This window comes from Rosa chinensis, chromosome 2, assembly GCF_002994745.2.
Source record: "Rosa chinensis cultivar Old Blush chromosome 2, RchiOBHm-V2, whole genome shotgun sequence".
NCBI lineage: Eukaryota > Viridiplantae > Streptophyta > Magnoliopsida > Rosales > Rosaceae > Rosa > Rosa chinensis.
In genome coordinates, this window is record NC_037089.1 from 37,749,873 (window position 1) to 37,769,894 (window position 20,022).

Below are 20,022 nucleotides of genomic sequence, written 5' to 3' on the forward strand. Positions count from 1 at the left end.
AAAAATTGCCAACTTGCTCCACTAAGAGTTTTTTAACCTCATTTACCCAATCTAATATTTGATGACAGTTTTGCCCCCATACTCTCTCTTTTATCTCTCTCGACTCCCTTCAGCACTCTCAGCATGAATCCAATCCTTCTCCTTCTCCTCTTCTCCCTTCAGGCCACCCTCTCCCACGCCACCACAGCCTACCCTTCCATTCTGGGCACCACCCCCGTCGACGTCTCCTCCGGCGCCATCACCACCAACCTGATCCCCCCCTCACCCCCTCTATCTCTCTATCTCTTTTCCAAAATCCGATTCCAGTTTTGGTTGGCATCGCCTCCGATAGCCAGAGAGTGAAATTGGGTCGACGTCTCCTCCGGATGCTTCAGGTTTCGATTCCAGGGAGAGAGAGATGTGTGGCCGATTCCGGTTCCGGCGACGAGGTCGAAGAATCAGATTATTTGGGCGTGGGATCGCCGGGAGCGGGAGCCGGAGGAATCTGGAGCGTAGATTCAGAGGGAACCATCGGAGCAATAGAGGAGGAGCTTAGGGCCGTAGGATTCGATGGCTTAATCTCGGTAGGGCAGTCGGAGATGAGCTCAACAGAATCGTAGCCACTGTTAAACATGGTGGTGGTTCGGTTTGGAACTTTATATTTGACGCAGTGTTGGAGCGAGCTGGTATGATTATAGAGGTGGTGAGTGAAACGACGTCGACCGGCGAAAAAACCAGCCGGCCTCACACGTTGATGGGTGCCCAGAGCACTTTTTTTTTTACATTGTGAACCCCTGGAATGAGGAAGGAATTGCAATGTAACTGTGGGGTTTGTTTGATGGTCTACTGTGGGCAGTAGACACATTATTGGCCCCCAGTAGACTTTGATATGAGGGACAGGGATCACTATAGTGTGGTGTTTTGATAAGTTACCTGTTGTTTTCTGTGTATTAAAGTCAAATTATCTGTGAATCCTACAAAAAGGTGCATTTTTGGTGGTCTATTGGGAGGCAGTAGAACATTGGACTTTTTATTAGGGGGCAATAATATGATTACTGGGGGGCAGTAATATGATTATAAATTGATCAATTGTTCATGTAGTGTATTCATTTTGGTTTTGGGAGTTCATACAATTCACTGGACGGCAATAATATGATTTTTGGGAGGCAGTAATATGATTACTGGGGGGCAGTAATATGATTACTGGGGGGCAATAATAGCCGGATTCCGGATTCCAATCATCGGTCGCCGGATTTCGGTTACCGGTTCCCGGAATCCGGTCACCGGTCCCCGGAATCCGGTCACCGTTCGCCGGAGTCCGGTCGCCGGTGACCGCGCCTGCCACTGGTCACCGAAGCACAGCAAGGTGGAAGGTGACTTCTCTCTCTAAGTGAAAAAGAAGGAGAGGGCAAAAAAGTCTCAAAAAAAAAGAAAAAAGAATTAATTGGGTAAAGGGGAAATAATCCCTTAGAGTGTTTTGCGTAAATGGGGTTAAAAAACAGTTGGTGGAGCAAGTGGGCAATTTTTAGCCTAAAATCGGGTAAATGATCATTTTCCCTATAAATAATTATATATAATTCATAAATAATTAAATCCAATAATTATAAAGAAACATATTTCAAATTGTCTACTCCTATGATCAAATACTCTCAACATCTAAAATTTCAGGATGAAGTATAGCATAATTGGGTTATACGGGTTGACCCGTGGCCGACCCATTTATTAAATAGGTCATGGCGGGTTGACCCATGGCTGACCCGCTTTTTAATCGTGCGGGTTCAACCCGCTTTATTTCGTGCGGGTTTCGAGTCGTGTTATCGGGTCGTGTCGGAATTGACAGCCCTACCAACAACAGATTATTATTCTCACTAACCCAAATTAGAGTATAATGACCAGTCTACCCTCAACCTAATTAAATAACTACATCAATGCCACACTCTCTCATCTCTCGATCTCTCTCTCTCTCTCTCTCTCTCTCTCTCTCATCAAAGCTCTGTCGCTCTCTCCTCATCGAACTCAGTCCTGGTGCCATCTAGTTTCACCATCTCTCTCTCCAATCTCCAGTGGAGGAGCACTCTGCCTTCTTCCTCTTGCTGCTCCAGCAATGAGCTCGACGATGTCTCTGGCTGAAGACGCTGCTTTTGGTCAGCTCGCAGCTTCTGGATCTGGACCAAGACGCTAAATGACATCTTCGGCTGAAGACGACTTCTGGTCTTGAGTCTCACGATTGAACTCCGATAAGGTGCCCAAAACAAATTTTTTTTTTTTTTTAAGTTATGGAACAGAAGGAAAGAAAAAAGAAGTTTTGAATGTCTATTGGGGGGGGGGGGGGAATAGACGTCTATTGGAGAGCAATAGACCTATTGAATTGATATAATATCTTCGTTTTTTTTTCTTTAATCAAAGTTTTATTTGTCTAATTTTAGGAAAATTAGTTCTCATTCCGGCAAGTCGGCAACTGAAAGTTCTATTAGGGGCTACTTCTATTGGGGGACAATAGACGTCTATTGCCCCTCTATTGGGGGGTAATAGATGTCTATTGGGGGCAATAAACTTTCCGGTGAGGTTTTCAGAAAAGTCCAATGGGTGGCGGCCGGTGATCAGAATCCGGCGAAAGTTGGCCGGAATTCAGCCGCCGGTGACCGGATTCAGGCGAAAGTTGGACGGAATCCGGTCACTCCAATGAGGTTTTCAAAAAAGTCCGATGGGTGGCGGCCGGTGACTGGAATCCACCTTCTTATATTCTATTTGGGTTTTTTCTCACACTTTCATTTGGTTCCTTTTTTATGCCTTCTTCCATGATCTTCTTTCTATGAGAAACTCAATCTGAAATAATCACAAAAGAGTTTAATTTTTTTATAGAAATATATCAGAACTTTACTGACCTTGACAGTTATAAGTTGATATTTGAATGGACTTGATGAAGGCTATGTTAATCTGCAATCAAACAGTGAAAGGACTACGATTTTTATGCACTCATGCAAGTTGCCAAAGAAAAGGCAGCCTGCATTTTCCCTTCATTGTAGTTTATGGCACTACTTTTTCCTCGAGCAGACATCAAAATCAAGCAGTGAATTTACCTTAGAGAATCAGTTTACAACTAACTTCCTTACCGCATAAGATGAAGAAAGAAGGAAGAAGAAAGAGGAAATAACTACTTCTGTCAAAGAGTTTTGAGATTCAATGAATTGTTCTTTGCTTCATTTCAACAATTATCCTATTAAAATTGAAAATTTTGTAAACAAAAATGTGTAAAGATCGATTAGACCATGATGGTACAAAGAACTTGGAAAACAATTCATCAATATAGAACTTGGAAAACAATTAATCAATATAGAACAAAAGAATGAGATAAGTTTATCCATCCCACACTGTTTTCTTCAGTCTTTAACTAAAGAGAACTTAGTTAAACAAAGCCATCAAATATAAGACACCAGGACTACAATTTAATTGCATACCTAAGTGGAATTGGATAAGAACTATAAATTCGAAAAAATTAAATGAGAAAAAATATTCAAAATGAAAATTGCATGCATACCAAAACCATGAGATAAGTTTCATTTGTGGTAATTGCTGGAGGCCAATTCGTTTTGGTCTTCTGTGCAAACCGTAAAATGTGTTCTCTTTTGTTATTTTCCTTTTCCTTTTCCTTTCATTTGTCTATGTACTCGATGCTTGATTGCTTGTTCATAGCGATACCCAATTGTAATTGACACCCAAAATCATCATGTAATTACAATCCAATGGAATAAAAACAACAGAAAAACCTAAACAAATTGTCAACGTTGATGGTTTTCCACTCTGGCACTTGGTGCTGTAACTAAACACGAAAACCTAGCAAAGGAGAAAAATTATTCTACGACCCATAAAGAAAAAGAAAAAAAAAAGGTTAATTACATATAAGTGCATCTTAGAATGTTGCGGGTCTCCGGCCGACCTTCGTGAACTCAGGCCGACTTCCGGCCAACTTTAGGCGAGTCTCCGGCCGACCTCCGACCAACTTCCGGCAAACTCCGGCGACCACAAGAGCTACTGTCACCAGCAACAAAAGCTACTGTTTCTAGCAACAAAAGCTACTGTTGCTAGCAACAAAAGCTACTCTGATGGAATTTCCGGCAATCTCCGGCGAGGTCACAAAAGCTACTGTCACCAGCAACAAAAGCTACTATGATGAAATTTCCGGCGATCTTATGTGAGGTCACAAAAGCTACTGTGATGAAATTTCCGACGATTTTATGTGAGGTCACAAAAGCTACTGTCACTAACACTAAAAACTACTCCCACTAACAACAAATATTACTGTCACCAGCAACAAAAGCTACTCTGATGAGTTCTTCGACGAGGTCACAAAAACTACTGTCATCATCAACAAAAGTTACTGTCAGCAACAAAATTTACTGTCACCAGCAACAAAAATTACTCTCAGCAACACTAAACGCTACTCTCACCAACAACAAAAAACTACTATCACCGACATCAGAAACAAAAGTTACTCTCACTAGCAACAAAAACTACTGTCACCAGAAACAAAAGCTACTGTCACCAGCAACAAAAAACACTATCACCAATATCAAAAAAGCTACTCTCACCAACATAAAAAAGTATGCAGGATTCAACAATGATATAACTGTAAAAAAACTATTTTTGTAGTTGTAAAAAGCCACTTCGTCAGTTGTGGAAATCTATTACAATAGTTGTATAAAGCTACTCTCAATGTTATAATGCTACTGTCATATTTCAGATGGCCACCATTGATGTTTCTTGTTGTCAAGCTCTACCACACTACACTAACCATAGGCCTTATTTTGCCACCTTCAGCACTAGACTTCATTTCAACATCTTTTGGTTTGCTAGATGATCACTTGGTCAATAGAGACTTTACCACCCAAATTCACATGATTTTCGGAAAAGAATTCTGCAAGAACAAAAACACAACAAAACAAGCAATCTTTATCAACTAGATAATCAGAAACAAGCGAACTAAAAGCTATTAACATAGGTATAGAAAGCAACTATAACACATGTAGAAAGCTACAGGGTCAATAATGAAAAGCATCTGACATAGATACTAATTGCAACAAAACTAGCTGATTATCCATGTTCATACAAAATCATGACTTTCCAATTTGATAAGCTATTGAGAAAAGACAACTTGAAGTCAATCAAAATGCAAACAAAAAAGCTACTGACATCAGCTTCTAAAAGAAAAGCTACTATCACTATGTTGCAAAGCCATTAAAACAGTTATAAGAGCTACTGATTTGTAACCGATCATAATGTAAACTGAAAAGCTATTTACATTAGCTTAAAAAAAATACTAACACTGTCATAGAAAGCTACTACCACCGTGTTGAAAAGCAACTATAGCAGTTATAGAGAGATACAATTATAACAGTCTCCTATATACTCTGAATGTATGGACAGCCAAGAGAGACTTCCAGAATCGAGTTGCAGTAATTTGGGAGACCATCTGATTATGGTTATGTCCTGGTCTCAAAGTTCATTTAGCCCTCACTTCATGGCAATATGCTTTCTCAAAGAGAACTACATTATTTACTATCGTTTCCTGCCCTTTTAAAGAATGTAGGCTTTGGCAAGAGGCTTGGGTGCATAGTGGTGTGTCATCATGATCAAGAATATCAATCCCATATAAAACGTCTAATAATGTCTAAAGGATACGAAACAAGGTTCTTTGAAGAATAATCCCATAGAAAAAATTTATATCTTGATCCTTCCTGAAGACTCAGTTTCATAATAATAATGTTCCATATGGCAAGGAAAATATAGTTAAGATATGTTCACAATCACAAACCAAACCAAAACATGTCCACAATTCACAAAAACCCCTTAGCTGATCAAAGAGAATTGAAAGATAAAAGATTAAGATAGTGATTAGAGGTTTTCTGAGGGTCAAGAGTTCCATGAGTGGAGGACTACTATCAAGAAAGGCTACTTCATCAGACCTTTCATCATATCTCTCCCCGTACACCCAACTATTTTACTCAGATTTAACAATGCCATAAAACAAAGCTTCAGCGATACAAGACAAGCATGCAACTGACAAGAATTATATAAAACATGATGGATAGATTAACACCCTAGCTCAATACGTACTTTAGATTTTCCATGAAAAAAAATTCACGATCCCTAGAACTATGCTCCTATAGAAGTTACTGATATGAATGAAAACTTTGATCAAGACTATCACAACAAAATTCACAATTCCAGGAAAAAAAAATCGAAACTGCAATTAGGATAGTGATTACCATCATGAGAATCAGGTGGCATGAAAATCAGGAGGCTTTAAGGAGACCAAGCTGAGCGAGGGAGGCTTAGGTTTATAGGAGTCAACACCAAACTGAGAACTAGACGACGTCGTCGATGCCTGGGCTGCCTTGTCGTGCATCTTCACCATCATCGCGAACCTCCTCTCACCTTTCCAATCACAATCATCAAACAACGATCAGATGGCCGCTGACGAGCTACCTGCTCCTCTCTCGTTTTCCTTCGATCCATAATTTTTTTATCAGTTTCATTTTTGGAAATCGAAGGTGATGACAGTGGTGCAAGATCTGATAGTGCCGTGTTGGTGTTTGCCGGAATAGGAGGCGGAGACAGATCTGCGATCGAGAGATAGAGAGAGAGAGAGAGAGAGAGAGAGAGAGAGAGAGAGATATGTGATCGATGTAAGGCTGATGGAATTGGGCTTCTTGGGTAGAAGGGTAATATTGTCATGGATGAAATATTCTATGCATGGAAGTGGCCTTATTTGTACAAAAAAAATTAGGTGGCTTTAAGGCTAATTAAAGTTTCAAGCTGACACTTGTATGTAAACTTTTTTTTTTTTTAAAAAAGGTGTTTGTGTTCCGTAGACACTGTCACACGTAAGAACAGTTATAAAAAAAAAACACAACACACAGAGATTTGGAGCAATCAATGGCTTAATGAATTTTATCGAAAAAAAAAATCATACCTTAATGAAGAGAGAACAGTAGGAACACATAAATTAATTGGGAACGCAAGATCAAAGGAACGACTTACCGTACTTGAATGAAGATTCAAAGAACGTGTAGGGTATCTTCTGTGTTGATAAACCCATTCCTCATGAATTTGGGTATTCGAAAAGTTTGTCAATTAGAAAAATTATCAATTATGAGGAATCGAAAATGGCAAAAACTAAACCTGATAGAACCTCCTTTGATCCGGCTTTAATTTCATAATTTCATCGATCTTCGTGTGTTGCAGTTTTGGTGCTTGTTTCTGCATTATGTCTAGAACATCATGATCTTGTGCTTTCAATATTTGAATGATCGATTGACATTAATGTTGTTATGGAAAGATTGTTACAAATTCAATATAGTTCTTACATGGCTCCAAGTATACCACGTAAGCTATGTGAGCTTCTATCTCAGTTTCTATAAAATTTCATTACTTTATGTACGTCTTTGGTTATCAATTGATGCGGTGCTTTTTCCAGAGAAGCTAGGATATATATGGTATATATAGAAGGTGAAACCATGTGAATGTGATCAAGGTAGGTAAATAAAGTTCAAACAAGAAGATGTGTTTAAATACGAACCATAGGTACTACATATCTAAGGTGCATTGCATACATAATATGATTTGATCTGCTACTATGTATAGGTGCAAAAGGGAGATGGCACAACAAAATCGGTGAGAAGAAAAGCTCCGGCACGTAGGAAAAAGTTTCCAAGCATAAGAGTAAAGAGACAAAAGCAGAAAAAAGTGGAACAAGAAAGGGAAGAAGAGGCGGATGAAGAAGAGGAGGAAGAAGATGAGAAGGAACAAGACAAGGGAGAAGAGGACAATGAAGTAGAGGAGGAGGAAGAAGAAGAGAACAATGGAGCAAGAAACAAAGGCAAAGACCATAAACAATCATATTGCCAATACAAGTGCAATATGATTATGAGTGCAGCGAGTGCAGTAGTAGGATTAGACAATGTCGAGTGCAGTAGCAGAACACGAGTACAAGTGCAGTATCATAATTGGACGAGTATGAGTGCAGCAAGCGCAGTAGCAGGATTGTACGAGTGCAGTAGCAGGATTAGGCGATGACGAGTGCAGTAGCAGAACTGGACAAGTACGAGTGCGATAGCAGGATTAGGCGATCACGAGTACAGTAGCAGGATTAGGTGATGACGAGTGCAATAGCAGAACTAGACAAGTATGAGTGCAGTAGCAGGATTAGGCGATCACGAGTGCAGTAGCACAACACGAGTACAAGTGCAGTAGCAGAACTGGACGAATATGAGTGCAGCGACTGCAGTTGCATGATTGGACGAGTGCAGTAGCAAAATTAGGCAATAAGATTAGAGTAGTAGGAGAATGAGGTTTTTTGAAGTAACATAAAGAGATTATTATAAAAAAAAAAAAAAGTAACATAAACGGATTGTTCTAAAAAAAAAAGTAACGTAAAAGGATTATTCTCAAGAGAAAAAAAGTAAGATAAAATGATTATTCTAAAAAAAAAGGGGTAAAGGAATTAGAAGTCAAAAGAAGTAGTTAAGGGTAAAAAAGTAAATTAACCCATGACATGTGGCAAGTGGAGAGCAGATTGTCCTTATTTGTAAGATTTAATCCTTGTAAAGGAATTAGAAGTCAAAAGAAATAGTTAAGGGTAAAAAATTAAATTAAATCATGACATTTGTAAGATTTAATCCTTGTAAAGGAATTAGAAGTCAAAAGAAGTAGTTAAAGGTAAAAAAGTAAATTAAATCATGACATGTGGCAAGTGGAGAGCACATTGTCCTTATTTGTAAGATTTAGTCCTTATATGTTTGATTCAATCTTTAATGAATGTATTTGTTAAGTCATTTTTTGTCAATAACTTATATGTAATTTGTTATTATTTTTTACCATTTTGTTTTGCAGCGTAGGCTTTACTCCCCTGATCTCAGATAATCCGTGTTTAAGGGATTAATTTGATGTCTTGGTTACTGTGAGATTACTAGAGACTAGGAGTTGGCCACTACATTGATGTATGCATGTAAATTGACAAAGGTATGAGTCCATATTGATATGTTGAAATTTCTTTGTCTCCAGACGTAGAATAGTATGTTAGAACTTGGGAGATATTAAAAGATGTAGAAATATCTCCTTTAATCAGCATAAGGATTAATTGTTCTAGTTCTTTTTAATTCAGGGTGCTTTTGCCTTTCGTGATTGTTATTGAACATATTATTTGTGCTTTACTTTTCATTTTGTTGATATCTGTTTTTTCTCTCGTTTCCCACGGGATTAGAACGTTTAAGTAGTCAGGACACTTACATGATCATTAGTCACATACCAATACCAGTGATCTTCCTTGTTATAACCATTGCAATTATTTCAGTTCATATGAGTAACTACTCTGATCGAATTTTAGGCGAATATTCTATTAACTAATCTATTCAGATCTCCTAGAAGCCTATTTTAGTTTTAGTTTGTACTGGCTAAAAGTTCACTTTAACTCTGAAAGTACGTTATGCTCTGCTTTGATTTTGTAGATACTTTGAATGAATGGTTGCAAACGAGCTTTTTTGTGATGATGATTTATCTTCTGGAGGCTGTTTATGTGAACAGTTATAATTGTTGTTGTCTTGTTAATGATATATTACGACAATTTCTGTGACTTGGTTAATATTTGTGGTTGGTTTATCCATCTTGTTTAATTGTCTTTATCGGATGATTTAGTGGAGTACAAAGTGGGATTATTCCATTAATTGTAATAAATTGAGTTAACTTCGTTTATAGTTTCAACTTTCAACTCTATACTTCAACTTCTTGGATTTTGAAGTTGCGGTTGGTTTACTTCTTATTCGGATTTGCTGTAGTAAGGTCTTACAATGTTTCTATGTTTCTAGAATTGGCATTTGAGTTTGGAACAAGTCTATCATATTTGCTATAAAGAAATAGATTTGTATCATGGTAATGTATATGGAGGTATCCTGGTATGTGCCGTTAAGATTTGTATCTCAGCAAGGATTGGTGTTTGTTGTTTTGTTGGGATTAAGAAATTGATAGGGCTTCACTCATGGATCTGTCGCCTATGAATGCTTGAATGAGTTGAATGTCACTTCTCAACTCCATCACCCTTCCATTCATGTTGCTCATTTGGGTTTTTGATTCTGTAGAAGTTTCCTGAACTATTTTCAATATTTAACAGATACGAAAACGACACAGCAAGTGAATCCACCAACACTGATTCAACTAAGTTGGTAGCTTGTGGCCCTGTTTGATAATTATTGTGTTGCTTATATAATTAACACTTGCTGGTGCTTAATAGAGCACAAAGACCTAGCAACCCTAAAGAATATGCAACTTGTGTGAGTTTCGTATATGATCTCCAGACTCAAGAAGCGAAGAGAAAAGTAGATAGATTTTATTTTAATCTAGAAATTTGAGTAAGATCATTACTGGAGACTAAGAATATTGACTCCTGATAAGAAAATCATGAAAATAACAAAAGTCAGAACCCGTCTGGTTTACTTGGACCCAAAAACTAAAACCAATCAATGAATGAAACCTAAGCTTGTGTGTGCCAGCGAATGAAAATATTGCAAATCGAGCTGCATTATTCATCTACGTACATCCTCCTTATTAACTACCTCTCTTTAAGCTTGATTTTTATTTCATAAAAGTTGAATTAAAATACATCATATATTACATGGAATAAGACCTTGTAACATGGTCTTCATGTTCGTGTAAAGATTATTCAAAAAATATTAACTTAGATAGGTGCCATAAGCAGTCAAACTGTTTTTTTTTTGTTTGATAATGGAGCCAGTAGGCGAATATATATTCATCAAAAGCCAGAATAGGTCATTACATACCCTTCCGCTGCCATTTACAGACAAGAAGATAGTGGTAGTACCCACAATGGTACATAGAAACACAGACCCACTCATTGTACAATCAATACGTAGACATAGCGGGAATCCCCCTTTGGTACTACGCCGGAGGCGCTAGAGAGATCCGGCCCTTCCAACCTAACTCTTTAACCAATAAACCTAGCTGCCTAGAGACCTCAATTGGTGTACACCTAGATCCACTGAGAATTAAGTTGACAAGACCATACCAAATTCCAAAACTAAATACTAAAACTAGATGCACAAAGATGCGTAGAATGTCCTTGGAAACGGAACCTTATTGTAATTAGAAAAACTAAAAAACAAAGGATGGACCTAGGGCAAAAACACCCCAGCCCAAAAGAGGGCAGTCCCAAGAGAATGGGCCCAGCTCAAGGCCCAGCAGCCAAAGGATGATCCGAGCCTGACACTTCCTCCCACCTCCAGCCATCGACTGCGCTGCCCGACCCACGACCGCCGCGACCTCCCCCACGGATCCCCACAGAAACACAGCCCAGACGTCGCCACCACGTTCCGAGCAGATTCCCCATGGCCATGTCGCCCTCGCGATCAAACCAGACCACCAAAGCCCCGCTGCCCCACCAATCTGCCGGAAAACCACCATGGCCACCACGCCGTCACAGGTCCAGGAGATTCCCTACCGAAAATACCCACTGCCATAGGTCATGGAAACCGTTGACAAGCACCACCTGCACAATCTGAAAAACCCAGGCTCCATCATCATCCATTCCGCACAAAGCCTCGAGCCACACCACACTCATGAGACTACCGGCATAGCTTTCAAAACCCGCCCGACAGCAGCCCAGTCGGCATGGCGAACCATCACCAATGAGCGCCGCCGAACGAGAAGACTAGGAGATCTTGAAAAAAACCCTAGGCAGGGTCCGGGTTTTGCGGAGCCGTAGAGAGAGATACCTTAGGTCATTCAATTTTGTGATATAAGCAGTCAAACTGTTAGTTTTTAAATCTTGGTTAAAAGTTTAAAGCCAATTGCGAGAGGACACGTGAGGCACGTGTGCTTTTAAAAAATCTGTTTTGCAAGTCCCACATTGAGAAACAACGACGAGGTAAATCTGTTCATATAGGCAGAGCTTGCACAGTAGCTTGTCCCTTCGGGGACATCCGATAAAATTGGAACGATACTGAGAAGATTAGCATGGCCCCTGTGTAAGGATGACACGCATAAATCGAGAAATGGTCTAAATTTTTTTTTCCCAAATCCACCTCCTCTTTCTGCATCTCCTTCTCTTTTGGTTCCAGTTTGGATTCTGGGTCTTCGTTGATTCAAGAAAATACTAAAATATGGCTCTTCTAAATCAGACACTTGAAGTAATGGACAAGGCCGGATATCTTGTCCAATTATAAACAGATTCGAAAGTTCACGAAAATAACATATGCATAGAGGGACAGCTGGTGAACTTTGAATGAATCAAAGGAATGAAAAAAAAAAAAAAAATTGTCGGAGAGGCATTTCTTCAAACAGGTGGTGGACAACGTCTCAATTTAATTTAAACTGTCTTCTGATTTAAAAAAAAAAAATTGGAGTCTCTGAACCAATAGTTTAGAGAGTTCATATGATGTCACCAATTGTCTGTACAAGATGTGTGTCCTATTTACTTGCATATTCAAGTTTTCTTAGGAATACTCGGAAATGAAGTTATGATGTTGATTGGTCAAGAGATAAGATAAATGATACGTACTACATACCAAGAGCACTGGCACTTGGGGTGCATTTTGGAACTAAAGATTCAAACCGGTACCTCCGTCTTTGAATCTGCAAAGAGTATCAAGTTAACCACTTCATTGAGATGTCAGTTGCCCTTTATATGAATTGGTTCTGTACTCTTCATGTATAGTTGGTTGGTGTCTTGCTTGGTTTCTTTACTGTTCATGCATGGTTTTGTTCTTAGTCTCTTTGGCTTGGAACATACTAGAATGTTCCATGCTATGCTAGCTTATTTATGTAACCTTTCTGGGGTTGGCTTTGGCATGGTCCTCCATCCCGTTTGTGCTTTTCTTTTAGTATTAATAAAATTCCGATAGAGGACGCTGAGCTAGTTCTCCTCTCGCTTCCTTACAAAAAAAAAAAAAAAGAATTGGTTCTTGTTGTAAAGCTCTTAAAAATTTACAGTTAATTGTACTTTGTTAAATGTAATTAAAGCAATGCATATATAAGCCTTTAGGACGCTAGAAATCAAATGGTGCACTTTTCCATTTATTTTTTCTTTTCTCTAATTGGAAAAATGCTGATGTTTTGTCCATTTTGTGCAAATAGGAGCCAATCGTTACTATTACATGTGTTTGAATGACATGCTAGCTTATGGGGGTGGCGGGAACTTTGCTTTATGCTTAGATGGAGATCTGAAAGTAACTTTTGCTCTTGCACTGTTTTCCTCCCATAATTAGATGGAGAAAGACGTACATGTCCTTTTCTTTGTTATTGTAACCTGTCAACTGTTTAAGGTTAAGCGGAACTAGCGGACCTTAAGAAACATTTGGGAACTTATGCGTGGCTCATAAACCAGAGTTTGAATTGAAGAATGTTGAGGTAATCTCCTTATATTTGAATGTTGAGGCATCACCGTATCTTTCTTGATACAAGGCCTAAATGATTTTGCAGCAAAGCTTCAACTGACATTTTGCTCATTTGTATCTATAGATGTGTCTGTTTATGATTCCATTCCTTTTTCTTTTTCTTCTAGTTTACTCCACGTACTATTGAACATAGGAGGGTTAAATTTGACATGGGATGAATGACAAAGTAATTAGATTTGAAAATTGTAGCTCATCGTCTTAGTTGCTATATGCAAAAGTATAATGCCTTAGAATATAGTTTCTTCATATTATGTAGTTGTAAGCATATTTGAACAGCTACTGGAATACAGTTGTGATGCTTTAGATATATTGTAAATGGAAGACTAATCAACCAGAGATATATACTTGGTAATTATACATATTTCTTTGTTCCAGTACAGGTAGTTGCCTAATTGTTTGACAACCATTGTAATTCGAAAGTGATTTTCTCAACTTCTTTAAGATTTGCCAATAAGCTGGATAGCTCCCTACTGTCAGAATTCTGTCCATCTATAGTAGAGCTTTGAATCTGAATCGACTTCAAGTAATGCCGCCAACATTTGACATGGTTTTCTGTACAGCAGAGAGAATTTTCTTCCCTACAGATTTACTTCTCATAAATGAACTGAAATGAACAATACTCGGAGTTAATAAATCAGCTTAACCGTCCAAGTTTAATCAAAAATCGCTATACAGTACTAAGGCATGTTCACTTAAGGGACTGTTTTTGAGGGACAAGTGAATATGATGATTGGTAATAAATGCACAGTTTTAAGTTGTTATAATTTCTACTTTTATATTTAATACATGTTGTTGAGATGCATTTGTCTCTCACAGTCCCTTAAAACGGTCCCTTAGGTGAGCAAATCTGATACAGTACTTATTCATATTATGCATCCCTTTACCCATTTTTTTTTTATGGGTGAATTCCCAAGAATCACTTATACGAATAGAGTTAGAGTTTTTATCACCAACGGTGTCTAAATTTTTTTGCATCAAACAGAATGGTACTCAACTTTCAAAAGTGATAAAAATGATATCTAAACTTTAAAAAAAAATCAACTTGATACCTCAACTTATATTTTGTCACTTCTCTGTTGAAATTGATCACGTGCGGTTAGACCTGTAAATGGACCGGAGTTTGATCAAGACCCGCTCTAGATCCATAACTATTGGACGGGTTTGGATCGAAAGTTTTGATCGGTTGATCCGTTAATGATCCGTATCCGTTAACCCATTTATTTAATGGATCAAATACGGATCTAGGTCGATCCGATCCGTTAATGATCCGGCCCGTTTTTGTAACAATAAAATATTTTTTTTTTATTAATATATATATATAAATATAAAATATAAAATATGAAGACTTTCTAATACAAATTTTTTGCAGAAATCTAAGGGACAGTCTATCATCCAAGATTCCAAGAAGCATTTAAAATTTTGATAATGTAATTCTACTTTTGGTGATACTTTTCATGTTGTTTTAATATTTTATTAATATCTTATGAGGTATCATGATATAAATTTAATATTACTATTTAAAATTTTAAAATATTTGAAATTATAACAGGTTAGATTAGCGGATCGGGTATCCGTTAATCCGGCGGATACGGATTTGGATTGAGCTATCAACGATCCGCCGGGTTAACGGAGCGGGTTTGGATCGAATTTTTTTTTAAGTAAACAGATTTGGATTTAGGTCCATCCGATCCAAATCCGGTCCATTTACAGGTCTACGTGCGGTGCAGGTGAGGTGTTTTGTGGGGTTATAATAGTATTTTTAGACCAAAACTAGCTTTTAATAGTCGGGCAATCACAAGTAAAGAAGAACTAAGCTTGGATAGTTAGGTTGCAAATGACTAAATGCAATATGCAAATTGCAAAAGAATGAGGAAGAACGATAACAGAAAAAGAGAAAGAGAAAGAACTAGAGGATAATATCATCATTTCTAACTAAAAATTGAGTGAAATGTTGTATATACTCTTAGTTTTAACAGAGATGTGACGGAAAATGAACGAATGTATGGAGTTGATCAATTTTTATAAGTCTAGGTATCTTGTTGATCACTTTTGAAAGTTGGGTATCATTCTGCACTGTGTAAGAAAGTTTTGACCATGGTTGTGATAAAAACCCTTCAATAAACTTATTTTGGCAAGGAAACTTGTGTCTTAGATGGGAGAGATCGATGACCCAAAAAGGACAGAAATTGAATTGCCATGGGAAACATGTATGATTACCTTGTTCGTATGTTGATATGATTTGAATTTGATTGTATGATTGCTTATTTTCTAGTCAAACAACAAATCCAGACCATTAAAGATTTAAAATCTAATGGCTCACAAGATGTGTCAAAATTTGTGTAAAATATAATGTTCCTTGATCCGGATCCCGTTGATTAATATATATATCTCTTGCTACCACCAATCATACAGCAAAATATTTAATGCATGATATAGATTATTGGGAAAGGCACGTCATAGATATTTTATTTTATTTTTTTATTTGCAAAGACAAAAGTATATCAAAAATAGATTACAATACATCGAATAAGTACATGGAGTAGCCATGAAAGGCTATCCTCCACTCAAACATGAAATTCAAACAACACTAGCACATTCCTAACTAGTAGGTGCGTGCCTTATTATGATCAACCAGAATTCTTTCCAGTTACTAAATTATTACAAATAACAATATTTTGATGCATGGATAACATCTTTCATATTACTAGCTAATTAGATCAAACACCTGCCCGGCCTTCTCTTTTTCTTAGTAGAACTTGATTCACTAGAATGTCTAGATTTTTGAATGAGGACCCATGCTGAGCAATTGCTTCTTTTGCAAGCTTCTTCCATTCCAAGATATTTTTTCTCATAGTCTTACCCTTCTCTCCCTCCATTATCTCTTTAACGAGCTTCTGAACTTCGTCTCTCTTCACATCACTACCGATCTCCATTCCTATGCCTCATTCTTTACAAATCTTGTAACAGTTTGTCTGCAGTTTTGTAAAGAATGGCCAACAGATCATAGGCACTCCAGCAGTCAAACTCTCCATGGTTGAATGCCAACCGCAGTGTGTTAGAAACCCTCCAACTGATGGGTGATTAAGGACTTCCTCCTGTGGAAACCAACTCACTATCAAACCTCTTTCTTTGGTTTAAGCTACAAACTCAGGTGGCAAAGTTGCTGATTCGCTCATTACCAAACCAGGCCTAATAACCCACATGAATGTAAGCTTTGAATTTGCAAGTCCCCAACCAAATTCTACTAGCTGTTTAGGTGTCAAGAATGCTACGCTACCAAAATTCACATACACAATTGAATTCGGCACCTTAGAATTTAGCCATTAGAGGCACTCAGATTCTTCTTTCCGTAGACTACATTCAATATGCTTTAAGGGGTCATTAGGCATCTGATTGAGAAGTAACTTTATGGGACCAATTGCATAAATAAGTGGCCGATCAAACATAGATGAGAAAGCATCCAACACAACTTGTTCCAAAGCATCAAAAGTTGGAAATACAACTGCCGATGCTTTGTCAACGTTATCCACTGTTTCCATGAAAAAGTTAAGCATGGTGTCATTTAGATCTGTAGTTCGAATAAAGGTTGGGAGATCCTTTAAATGAATATCTTTGATTCCCGGAATCATATCTATCACTTTGTCCAAAAATCCATTTGTGAAACAGCCCTCATCTACAATACATACCAACATTCAGTTAACGAAATATTATTAACACATTACCAATGAGATCAATCTACACAATCTATATGTATTCCAAAACATCACACACACACACACATTTTTTATTTTTATATTAATACAAGAGTTTGGCACAAGTATTCAAGCTCTCATACATATAATTCTACATTGTATGTCATGATTGGATATATCATTTAATTGATTCACACCCTATAAATAAGATCCTAGAAGAGATTGAGGAGATGCTAGATAAGTGTCTCAAAACTAATTGTAAAAGATCAAAACTACGTATAAAAGAACATGCAACAAGACTTGTCTGAAATTTGCCTCCAGGCAGGAAGGTTTTGTTGAACTTGTATTGACTTTTATTTACCTAGCTCTCTTGTTTTTTGAGGTGAAAAAGGATGTAAAAGACCCGTTAAAAACAAGAATATTACATTGAGACCTCTGATACTGATGAAGGATTTGATGAGGAAACTGCTAAAGAACTTCAAGGTCAAATAGAGCAGGATTATGACATTGGTTCAATGATAAGAGACAAAATCATTCCACATGCAGTGTCATGGTTTACTAGGGTAGCTCTTCAGGATGAGTTTGAAGATATAGAAGATGACGATGGTGATGTAGATGAGAATGAAGACGATGACGAGGATGAAGATGAAGAGGACGATGAGGATGATGACGAAGATGGTGAGGAAGATGAAGAGGAAGAGGAAGAGAAGGGAAGGAAAAAGCCATCTACTGGTGCTAAGAAAAGAGGTAAGGCACAAGGAGTAGAAGGTGGTGAGCGTCCTTCAGAGTGCAAGCGGCAGTAGTGACAATCGATTTGCATAGATGAGCTTTTGTAGGTGTCTTGTTTCTCGAGAGTTCAGTGCTTGATATTCAGCCTTGGTAGTGTTGGGGAAAATCATTGTTCATTACCTCCAAGTGAATCGGTTTTATTGATTTTTTTTTTTGGATGTTTTGGGTTAGCCAGTGCTATCTTATGTGTATCGAAACCAACCTAAGTATATTCATATTTATTTTCAGAAAAAAAAAAAACAATATTCCATCAAAATAAAATGGGATTTAGCTGCCCTGCTGTATCGTCAAGCATAGCTGCCCACAAGAAGGAGGTGACGTATCTAAGATTGACAACCCCCCCCAAGTCCAAGGAAAGGAAAATGTCAAGCCTACAAATGTAGAGAATACATATGTGAAACAAATAATTAAGTCCACCAATATGATTCCTTCTTTTTCCTTTTCTACAACAATTAGTTATATGGAAATCAAAAATATGGAAGATCGATTTGATAATAATTGACCTAAAATCTTATGTATGAAGTAATTAGGGATATAGTTTAATATACACGCTCCTCAATGGTTAGATATGTTTATTCACCTTTGAGTGGTACAAGCCATTTTTGGACCAAAGTGCGAAACTGTGTGAACACCATGAACATTGATGCAGCAATAGTTTCGAAGAGCACTATGGGGACTCCAATTTCTTGAGCAGCTGCAATGGTGAACATCCACAAGAAACCATCTGAAACAATGCAAGTCACTGGAGGATTAGTAAAATCATTGTTGAGTTTTGTGAGGAGGCCGCGAAAGGGAGGCAACAAAGTTTTCATATGTTTGTTTTCACAAAGCAAGCTCATGGGATCAACATCAGAATCTAGTAGGCCATCCGAAATGGTTTCAAACTGAAAATCGGGGAGACTGTCTAAGGAGTTAGGGCTTAGAGATTTAAGATAGCGCTTGTGAAAGGACTCTGTGTTGACAAAGGTTATATGAAAGCCTTTATGGTGTAGTAGTTTTGCTAGTTTAAGCACTGCCTTTATGTGGCCTAGAGATGGAGCTGGAATACACATAGCATGAGGCTTCTTAGAAGCCATTGTATGTTTATGTGTTTGTACTAGTGTATGTGTTTCTTTTCTAAGGAAAATCGATATCAACCTTTCCTTTTGCTTATCATCAAGATCCTCTGGATCATCATCTTGATTTATATATAATGATTTGTGTTTGTTACTATTGCTACAAACAGAGGCAATAGCACCATAGGATAATTGCACATTTGTAATTATTGTATGACGAATGTCGGTTGCAATTATTGTACTTTCCATAACCTAGTTCTTCATGTTAGTAGCCCTCTGGTTACGAGCACTGATGTCGCTTTTGGCAAGCGCATAATTTAACCCTGAAAATATCGTTAGTAGTATAAGTAAGTAGGGATCGTTCTATTCCGGGGATTGAGGGTACACCTGTCATTGTGAAACAAATAAAGAAAAGTATTATTTACAAAAATAAAATAAAGAATAGAAATATATACAATTGTATAAACAAATAAAGAATTAAAATAATAAAGTATTATTTACAAAAATAAAATAAAGAATAAATATATACAAGTAAACACAAATAAGGGGGGATTAGGATTCTTAAAATTAAAATTAAAATAAATAAAATAAAGAAAACGTAAAAACATATATACAAGGGTGGAACGCAAGGAACAAAGATCAAAACCACATCCATATGCAAGATATCCAATTACAATTCCTATAGTTGATTTTAAATGTCATGAGAGAGGAGTTGATCATGTGAAACATTCGAAAGCAAATGATTTCCCATATTTTACTTTTCAATGCTAATTAACCTAAGCGAAAGCACCTAGATTAATCCTATCAAACATGCAATCAAGCCCTAGAAAGCTAGTCAATCATGACATGTTCAACGCATTAGACATAGAGAAAGGCTATCAACTCAAGTGTACAACTTAGTATGGAAAAGTCCACCTAATTGCAATCCTCTTTAATTAAATTCGGTCTTTGCACAAAACCTTTACTACTTTGATTCAAGTTTACACAAAACGAAAAGTCGATTTCATGTTCTTAAACCTAGCACCAATTATATGCAAATCCTAT

At 37.5% G+C, this 20,022-nt stretch overlaps 2 protein-coding genes and 1 non-coding gene across 3 annotated transcripts; 2 read left to right on the forward strand and 1 right to left on the reverse strand.

Annotated features, from left to right (window-relative positions):
* Positions 1-611: 611 nt before the first annotated feature.
* LOC112184255 (nucleosome assembly protein 1;2-like) lies at positions 612-18,166 on the forward strand. The gene is made up of 3 exons (XM_024322521.2): positions 612-665; positions 7,624-7,858; positions 17,552-18,166. The coding sequence occupies exons 1-3, from the start codon at positions 612-614 to the stop codon at positions 17,935-17,937; spliced, it is 675 nt and encodes a 224-aa protein (XP_024178289.2). The 3' UTR covers positions 17,938-18,166.
* On the forward strand, positions 11,954-12,056 carry LOC112191119. The gene has a single exon (XR_002932841.1). It is a non-coding gene; the product is annotated as a U6 spliceosomal RNA (small nuclear RNA).
* On the reverse strand, positions 18,080-19,363 carry LOC112184256 (7-deoxyloganetin glucosyltransferase). Its single transcript, XM_024322523.2, has 2 exons — positions 18,504-19,363; positions 18,080-18,294 (listed from the first exon to the last, which is right to left on the reverse strand). The coding sequence occupies exons 1-2, from the start codon at positions 19,225-19,227 to the stop codon at positions 18,191-18,193; spliced, it is 828 nt and encodes a 275-aa protein (XP_024178291.2). The 5' UTR covers positions 19,228-19,363; the 3' UTR covers positions 18,080-18,190.
* Positions 19,364-20,022: the final 659 nt, after the last annotated feature.